The sequence below is a fragment of the Octopus bimaculoides genome, chromosome 7 (genome assembly GCF_001194135.2).
Source record: "Octopus bimaculoides isolate UCB-OBI-ISO-001 chromosome 7, ASM119413v2, whole genome shotgun sequence".
In the NCBI taxonomy this organism is placed as follows: Eukaryota; Metazoa; Mollusca; class Cephalopoda; order Octopoda; family Octopodidae; genus Octopus; species Octopus bimaculoides.
The window spans coordinates 55067603-55077402 of record NC_068987.1 but is presented as its reverse complement, the minus strand read 5'-3'; the positions used below and the strand labels follow the sequence as shown (position 1 = coordinate 55077402).

General features: G+C 37.0%; 1 protein-coding gene across 3 annotated transcripts in view; it reads right to left on the bottom strand.

Moving 5' to 3' along the window:
* Nucleotides 1-9800, bottom strand: part of LOC106881306 (catenin delta-2) — a 409602-nt gene that overhangs the window by 217633 nt on the left and 182169 nt on the right. For all 3 annotated transcript variants that reach the window (XR_008264620.1, XM_052969695.1, XM_052969696.1), the window contains one exon: nucleotides 4581-4652. Coding sequence is in view for 1 of the 3 variants with exons in the window: in XM_052969695.1 (XP_052825655.1) it covers nucleotides 4581-4652 (72 nt within the window). In the remaining 2 variants the exon portion in view is untranslated. The remainder of the gene's footprint in view (nucleotides 1-4580; nucleotides 4653-9800) is intronic.

The following is a 9800-nucleotide window of genomic DNA, read 5'->3' as shown; positions in this document are numbered from 1 at the left end:
CTCCACAGACACGTGCACCCTTAACGTAGTTCTCGGGGATATTCAGCGTGACACAGTGTGACAAGGCTGACCCTTTGAATTACAGGTACAACAGAAACAGGAAGTAAGAATGAGAGAAAGTTGTGGTGAAAGAGTACAGCAGGGTTCACCACCATCCCCTGCCGGAGCTTCGTGAAGCTTTAGGTGTTTTCGCTCAATAAACACTCACAACGCCCGGTCTGGGAATCGAAACCGCGATCCTACGACCGCGAGTCCGCTGCCCTAACCACTGGGCCATTGCGCCTCCACTTCTATGACAATAACACATGGCTATATTCGAATATGATGCTTACATAGGCATATATTCTAAGAAAGATGGTAAAAGACAAGAAATGGGAAGGAAAAAGACAGAGAGGAAGTGATGGGAGAGAGACAGAAGGTGAGTGAGAGAGAAAGGGGGAGGGTGAATAAAGAAAGTGTAAGAGAGAGGCAGCAAAAGTGAGAAAGTGGAGAGGAGACAGAGATGAATAAAGACAGAAAAGTGGAGGTGAGAAAGACTGTGAAAGATAAATTTATCAAACAGCTTTTTTTCTTCCTTTCTTTTATATGTTCTCATATAGTGTTTTTTTCAATCTTTCTGAACAATAATCACACACAGAACATGCACTGCTTTTTAACAATACAGCTCCAGCAACAGTTGACAGTGCATCCCAGGGGAGACATGGATGCAGTAGTAATCTATTGTACTTCACATATTTTAGCAACTATAATGAAGTTCACACATACGTATTTTTTTTTTTTTTTGCTTTGGAATGGTGAAGCTTGAAGCAGATAAAACGACAAATAATACAATGTAAATATGGTGTTAAAAAAAATTGCTGCTTTTGGATAGAAAAATTCAAAGGTTTTTAAATCCAATATTTATAATATTCTGTTATTTGCAGCTTTATCTGCTTTGAATTTCATAGTTCCAAAAAAGATGTCATGTTCTCTCAAAGTTTCTAAATTCTTATGATGTTCTTTCATCTTTTACTTGTTGCAGTCATGAGCCTGTGGTCATGCTGGGCACCACCGTGAAGAATTTTAGTTGAACAAATCGACTCCACTCTTTATATTTATTTTAAGCCTGGTACTTATTTCTATCATTCACCTTTTGTTAAGTTATGGGGATGTAAATACACCAACACCAGTTGTCAAGCAGTGAAGGACAAACACACACATGATGGGCTTCTTTCAGTTTCCATCTACCAAATCCCACTCACAAGACTTTGGTCAACCTGAGGTTGTAGTAGAAGACACTTACCCAAGGTGCCATGCAGTGCAGCTGAACCTGAAACCATGTGGTTGGTAGGCAAATTTCTTATCACACAGCCATGCCTGATGTCAACAATTTATATGAAAAATGAGCATAACTTTTAAGTATGGTGAAATGTGTGATCATCATCATTTTGATGTTCACTTTTTCATGCTCACATGGGTTGAGCAAAGCATGTTGAGGCAAAATTTCTATGGCCAGATGCCCTTCTTGACATCAACCCACACCTGTTCCTAAATAAGGTGACATTTTTCCTTTGCCAGACAAGTTTTCCAGGAAAATTGGAAATAAAGGGCACCACTTATTTGATGGTGATGCTCATTTACAGCTAACAAGCAATGTCATGACAAGGAAACACAAATATGCATGCAGACACACAAGCTTCTTTATGTTTCCATCAACCAAATCCACTCAGAAGGCTTTGTTTGACCCAGGTTTGTTTGCCCAAGGTGACAAGCTGTAGAACTGAACCAAAGACCATGAGCTTGAGAATCAACACACACATATATAATCATTGTTTAACAGAGATATATATATATACATATCTAGCGGTGAACAACTTGTGTAAGATTCTGAGAATTATGACTAGCAGTTCGCGCTGAAGATGGAGCAGATTTTCTCGGTAAGAGATTTTTAACTCCGAAACTTTGGTCCGCGAATAACTTTTTAATTTTATGTATGTAATTTTCAATGTCTTGCTCGCTTACGGTTTGGTATTTCGCTGAATTTCTTTTGAGAACTACTAGGTCTTAGTAGACACAACATGTGGTCTATTTCTAGCATATTAAATGTCTACTTTACTGGTCAACTTTATATATATATATATACACATACATACACACACACGCTTCTTATAATGTGTTGCATGTGGTGATGATGTATTCATAGATGAAAATTTATGCACTAGAAATGTAGTGAAACTTGTACAGCCACCAACTACATATAAGTATTCAAAACAGAGTTACATTCCCACACACACAAACATAAACAAACGGTCAACAAGTGCACAAAATTACAGATGAATTTTAAGTGTGATCTGTTGAATAATTCAGAGTAGTGCTGTGTTTGGTGTAGAAATCAAAGTTAATAGAAGTGTGATTAGAGGGGAGGGGGTTAGGGGGTGTTAAAAACAATGTTTATGATTTTAGCTTGATTAAGTGAAATAAGTACAATTTTAGTATACAGCCTTTATACACCTCGTTTATTTTCAGCATATTCTTTCCCCTCAGCCCCTTGTCCAAATTTTAGTTTAGGACATCACATTATTCTCACTCAGTAACTTAGTAACATTTTGTTTGGTGGATGGCAGCAAAGAAGTAATATGTCATTGCATACACATTCAATCATCTCTAACACACACACACACATTACATATATTTGTGTATGAAAACTATGACATCATTCATGGATGTATCCAAGAGTAATCAAGAAGAGTTTATTTTTTTGTCTTTTCATTCATGGGCATATACAGGCATACCTCAACTTAAGTTGTTTCATGTTACATCTTTTACAGCTTGTACAGTCTTGTTTGTTTGTTATTCTTTTTCTTTTTAAGAAATTAATGGAAAAGGTAAACTTCAACTTCAGTCAATTTATTTGATTTATTGTCAGTCTCAGAAAACATATTTAAAAACATAAAACTTAAAAAAAAAAATAATATAAACACCTAAAAATCAATACTGCAGTGGAAAATTAAATAAAATGCATGTGAAAATATGTACAAACAACATCATCATCATCATCATTTAATGATTGTTTTCCATGCTGGTATGGGTAGGACGGCTTGATAGGAACTGGTAAAACCAGGAGCTGCACCAGGCTTCATTATTTGTTCTGGCACAATTTCTACAGCTGGATGCCCTTCATAATACCAACCACTTTACAGAGTGTACAGGGTGCTTTTTACATGGCATTAGCACCACACACTATATTATAGATACACACACACAATATGTGTGCGCGTGTGTATGTACACATATACACAAAGTTGTTCTTATCAGTGACAAGTATTTCATGTCTCAAAACAGATATAAGCTAATAAATGTTTTTAAATGTTTTCTCACATTATTTAAATTTTTTTGAGTTAATTCAGATGTTTTGGAATCAATTACCAACATAAGTTGTGGTATGCCTGTAATAGATGTTTAATCCTAGCTCCTGCTCTTGGCTTACTTAAGATACTATAGCAGAAATTACATCACATAGATCTTTCACCAATAAGGGTTTTTTTCAATGATTCTGGATCAATGCTGGAGTTTTTCAGTGAAGTCTTGAGAAATTCCTTTACAGATTTTACCAAACAAACCTTTCCCCACAAATGTTGATTGGCATATTAGGGTTTGCCTACTTATGCGTGTGAAGATTGGATCCAGTGGACTTTGCAGAAGAAACCTTCATGGTTCAATGGAAGAGAAAGTGGCTACAGCAACACATTGTAAAATGTAGAGAGCAAGGTGTGGCAAGTAAGACATATTTGTCATCCCCAGCATCTGTCTCTGTTCCCAGTCATCTTGACCTGGTCTTGCCATTGGATTGAAGATGATCACAGGCAAGAAAGTAAGGTTGTTGGTGCACAACTCTTCATTTTAAACAAAGTTATCATGAACGTCATCAATCATCTCATAGGATGTCTAGATGGTCCTTGTTACTCTGGCAGATGAACATGACACATACTCTCTCACCCACATATATTCACACATTTATGCTTGCATATTTTACAGGTCTGGTAGTACAGTAAGGTGCATGGCTCAATGGTTTGAGTGTCAGGCTCACAATTATGAGGTAGTGAGTTTGATTCCTCGACAGAGAGCAACTCACTTTATCTCACACTGCTCCAGTTCACTCAGCTGTAGAAATGAGTTGCAACATCACTGGTGCCAAGTTGTATTGGCCTTTTCCTTTGATAGCATTGGTGGCATGGAGAGGGGAGGCTGGTATGTGTGGGCGACTTCTGGTCTTCCATAAACAGACTTGTGCCTCAGAGGGTAACCTTTCTAGGAGCAATCCCATGGTTATTCATGACTGAAGAGAGTTTTTACCTTTTTTAGTACAGATAAGGTAAACAGAACTCAAAAGATGAATATATACCATTTTAAAAAAATTTTTAATAGGCAGAAATTACAAAGTGACTCAAGGACCAAGAGTTTTGTTCATGTGGCACTTATCAAGTAACAAAGTAACTTTGTAACTTCAGATGATTAAAAAAAAAAAAAAACATGCATATTTATATAGACATATATTTATTTATGTATTTAAGTAAATAAAATTCTTAATGTTTGCTAAATACCTTTTTCAATTTGTTGGCTACGGGTTGTCTTTCAACGTCAAGTTTTTCAGATAATCTCTGAAACTGAGCCTCCTGAAAAAAGACAAAGAATAGCAAAATGAAAATATAGATGTATACATATATATACACACAGACATACATACATATCCATAGTCATAAGTGCCAAAATTTCTTCAGTCATTCATTTTGTAATCATAATATTTTCAGATTTTTTTTTATATATATAGTTATTTTCTGTTTGTTGAAAATGTTTTTTTTTTCTTTTCTTCATTAGATCGGACAAGTCTTATGTCTGAGATTCCAATGCTTAAACTGCAACAGAAGTTAACACCAAACCAACAATAGTACCAAAAATATATTTTCTGTCTGAATAACTTACTTACTTTCACTCACTCATCAATCAACTTCCCAACTTGCACCCCCTTTCTGCCACTTACCCTTCTCTCCCTACCTCTTTTATATACATGCGTGTGTGGCGGGGGGGGGGGAATTAAGCATAAATTGGATGGTTCTGCAAATACAGAGATTCATGGAATCTCTGCAAGCAGATGTTATATTCTATGTTATTCTTCAAACTACAAATCATTGTGGTGGGGGTGTATAGTTGCTGCTTAAACTCCACGTCATCACTAATTAAACAAATTCAAAATCTATTATCAGGTGTTCCAGCCATGATCATCATCATATTTTTTTTATTCAGACATAGTCCATCCATGAGATCCGAGAAATATTTGGTTGCTATTTCTGACTGAGATATCATATGGTAGTCTGTATTCTTGATGGCTCATGGAGATATGTCTGCTACAATTTAACCCCTAATCACCCGCTACCCACCAACTGAACAGCCCTATAGCTGAAGGCATTCCAGTCTTAACCAACCAGCCTTTTTCCTTATGTGCAACAAACCCAAGAATACATAATCCAGCAGGCACATTTTCTGAAAGATAGTACAATAGTTTGAAGGAGATTTGACTGCTATTTCTAACATGTTGAGTGTCTACATGAAAGCAACCTCATTGGTTCATATACTTATGGTCATTGGAGGTGATGGCAACAAGAATAGAAGTGATAATGTTGATAATTGTAGTGGTGATGACAGTGATGATTTTAAATGTATTTATAATAATAATATTATGATTATAACAATTACTACCCTGTCACCACCATTTTCACAGCAAAGACAGTATGGTAAAGCAGTAACGTTTCAAGGAAATTTAACTTCATAACCTGCTCTTAAGTCTCTGTTGCCACTGCTTCAAAAACATTACAAATCATTTGTCAGAGAGGTATGACAGGCACAATTTGTCAAATCTGTTCTGTGTGGCAAGAAGTTCACTTCCCAGCCATATGGTTCTGGGTTAAGTTCCACTGTATAACACCTTGGGCAAGTGGCTCTTACTATACACCTTGGTCAATCAAAGACCTGCGAGTGGATCTGGTAGGCAGAAATTGAAAGAAGCCTGTCATTTATGTGTGTGTATGTATACATACATACATATACATTATATATACATACACACACACGCACACACACACACACACACACACACACACACTCACACACACACAGAGGGTGCAGTGAATATATTAGTGTCTAAATTACGCAAAAATGAAAATAACACTGATATCTCATTTTAACAGATATATTTACCAAAATTACATAAAAATATCTTGAAATACTAAAGAGTAAATTTATTTAATAAAATCCCCGTTGGATTCAACCACAGCCTCCAGACGACTTCAGAATCTCCTGCAACTCTTCTGGATGATCTCCTTGTTTAAGGAAGTGAATGTTGTCAATCCTTGCCTTCAGTTCATCTTTGGTGTTACAAAGAGTTTTATTGGTCTCTCGTTCAACTTTGCTCCACACATAATAATCAAGGGGGCTGCAGTCTGGGGAGTTAGGTGGCTAGATATTAGGGGTGATGTGGTTGCAGAAATTGTCTGACAGCCATGACTGGGTTCTTCTACTTGTCTGGCATGGTGCAGAGTCCTGTTGCCAGACATAGGGTCTTCCAGCAGCCACCCTCTTGACCCAGGGCAGCACTACCTCCTCCAGGCACTTCATGTAGGCCTCCAATGTTGAGTCTGAGGCCGTGTGAGAAGATGAATGGAGAATGCCATCATCACTAGTGATTACTCCAAACCCCATGATGTTGACTGGATGTTTGATTTTTATCATTCTTGGTACATGTTTTGAGGACACAGCAAAGCAATGGTTGTTCTGTGTGTTCACCATCTGTTTGTACTGGAGTTTCTGGCATGAATACCAGGTAATCGTTTCCAAATTTCTGGCAAAGTGAAATGTATCAGGGTGCTGTTTTTCTCACAGATGGTGCCCAACTGACCTCCTACTATACTGTGTAGTCGACAAAATCAAAAACAAACAGTACACATACGTGAAATTAAAAATACAAAATCCTGACAATTTACCTATCACACCCTCTGTGTGTGTGTGTGTGTGTGTGTGTGTGTGCACGCATGTGCAATTCTCTTTCTTTGCTTTGACACTGCATGATAGTTGTAAGCAAGTGTCATCATCATGGAAGTGGCGTCCGTTTCCAATCTTCTATGAAAACATGTCCAGTCATGGGGAAATATCTTCATTGGAAATAGGTGAAGGTTGGCAACAAGAACAGCATCTGACCATAGAAATCTGCTTCAATAAATTCCACCCAACATATGCAAGCATGGAAAAGTGGGCATTAAAATGATGACAATGATAATTCTTATAAGCGCAAAGGTTTACTTAGGTCAAGGAATCATCAACATTTGGTTTCACAAATGAAGATTCTTGAATTCTGTAGGTTTACTGATAGCTGACAAAATCAATATGGAACAGAGAGGCCCAGCCACAGTAGCTGACAACAAAACCATACATAGCAGTGGTACATTATCCTGGTGGCTTACCGCATTTACAAATATCACAGCCCATAATATGAGTTTTTACATCCTGCATAGCAATTTGCTAGACCAAAAATATAGAAAACTATACAGGTGATCTGAAAGAATATCAAGTTGAGACAGTAATTGTATGGCTTTATGTTTTATTCTAGTGTATTGTAACAATATATTTACATGAACAGAATAAAACATTTTCCCATGCAAAACCACATTCAATATCTTTCAATAGGAGTATGACAAAGCATATAAATTTGTTTGTTCTATAAAGAATTCTTGTAAAAAAAGGCATGAGTTGTATACACCAGCAAATATAGTAATTTGTTGATCTCAGAATCAAAATAATTGAACTAGGAATTGTTTTAGTCACAGTATTCTACACTAACATGGTGCAATTGACAAGGGCAGCCATTAATAGCTAACTTATAAGGAAAGTCCAAGTTAGCATGAAGGAGTACAGGTGTGAAGTATATGAGGATGAATGAGCGAACATGTACAGTGGAGGGAGCTAATGAAAGAACAAGTGAAAGGGGAAGAATAAGTAAGGGAGCACATGCAGGAGTATGTGAGCTCAGTTTCACATAAAGTTATAAAATGAAGATATTGTGAACACAATACCCTGAAACTGTGAATTGCTTCATGAGAGAAGACCCAATCAAATGCAGCAGACATTTACCCATTAGCAATTAAACTGGCGATGTCCAGCCCAAATATTCTACCTGTTTCTATGTTCAAATCAGACAGATCTGGCCTCTCATACTTCACGCAATATCATTTTAAATATAAACAGTTACATCCTTGAAATCATAAAGGCAATAATATGTTCTTTTACTGGTTTCAGTCATTTGACTGCAGACATGCTGGAGCACTAGGGTTTTTTAGTTGAAGAAATCAACCCCATGACTTATTCTTTGTAAGCCTAGCACTTATTTTATTGGTCGCTTTTGCTGAACTGCTAAGTTACAGGAACATAAATACACCAACACTGGTTGTCAAGCAATGGTGAGAGTGACAAAAACAGATACAAAGATATAAATATATAGATACAAATATTTTGGGTCATCTCATAAATAATGCAGCTTTTTATACTTCGTTTATTTTTCAAAATTAAGATAAACAAAGTTCTTTTTTAATCTAAAATATACTCTCCTTCATTTTCTACAATGCTCTTCCATCTATCTGGTAGGTTTGCAAGGCCCCTCTTCCAAAATTCACTTGTCCCTGATGAAAAATATTCCTCCAGTACTGTTCTGACCTTGTCTACAGAATTCATAGTTTTTCCATCCAAATGATTTTGAAGACTGCGGAATAAATGATAATCAGATGGAGCAATGTCCGCCGAATATGTTGGGTGGGGCATCGTTTCCCATTCAAACTGCTCCAGCCTTTGGAATGTCATCCTCACTTTATGTGGCTGAGCATTATCCTAATGGAAGAACACCTTTCATCTTGAAACCAAAGATGGTCATTTTTCTTCTAGCGCTGACTTAAGCCACTCAAGCTAGTCACAGTTGTTGGTTTGGGTTTAAAAGTTCAAAGTGGACTAAACTTTTCATATCTCACTAAACAGATACCTTACATAGGTGAATACCTCCTTTAGCTTGGAGTGTTAGTGTTTCTCCTTTCCCTACCCACTGTCTTTGGCACTTGATGTTTTTACTGAGAACCCACATCTCATCACCAGCCACTATTTGGTCCAAAAAAAGGTTAATTCATGAGATGTGACGGCAAAGAATAGCACACATTCACTCTCTGCACATGATGAGACTTGGAAAGTTTGTGAGGAATCCATAGAAGCCAATTTGCTGACATTTCTAATGGCACGCAGATGTTGATGAATGGTTGAATGACCAAATCAGAGTTTCTATGCTAGTTCCTCAACATCTACTATCGGATTTAGTTCCACCAGGGTTTGCAGGACATCCTCATTGAGCTCCACAGATCAGGCTCGTCTTCTAGGCTGTAGTTTCCGGCTTAGAATTTCTGGAACTACTGGTGACACTAGCTTACATGTATTGTCTGGTTCTCATATACTGCATTAATATTCCTTGCACTTTCTGTCAGTTGCATTGTTGCCTTAATTGAACTTATAAAGTAAAATATGCCAAATACGCTTCTTTGTCACTCCCATTGTAGCTTCGAAAAATAACTTAAAATCGAATTGCACTCTTCAAAACTCTCACTAAGAATAAATACAAGGTAAAATTACTACCTGCTTTTATAGCAAGTTGATGCAGGTAGTTTATCCCATCCCCCTCTAACTTTCATTTCATGCAATTGAAAAAACCACATTATTTACGGGATGACCCAATATATATA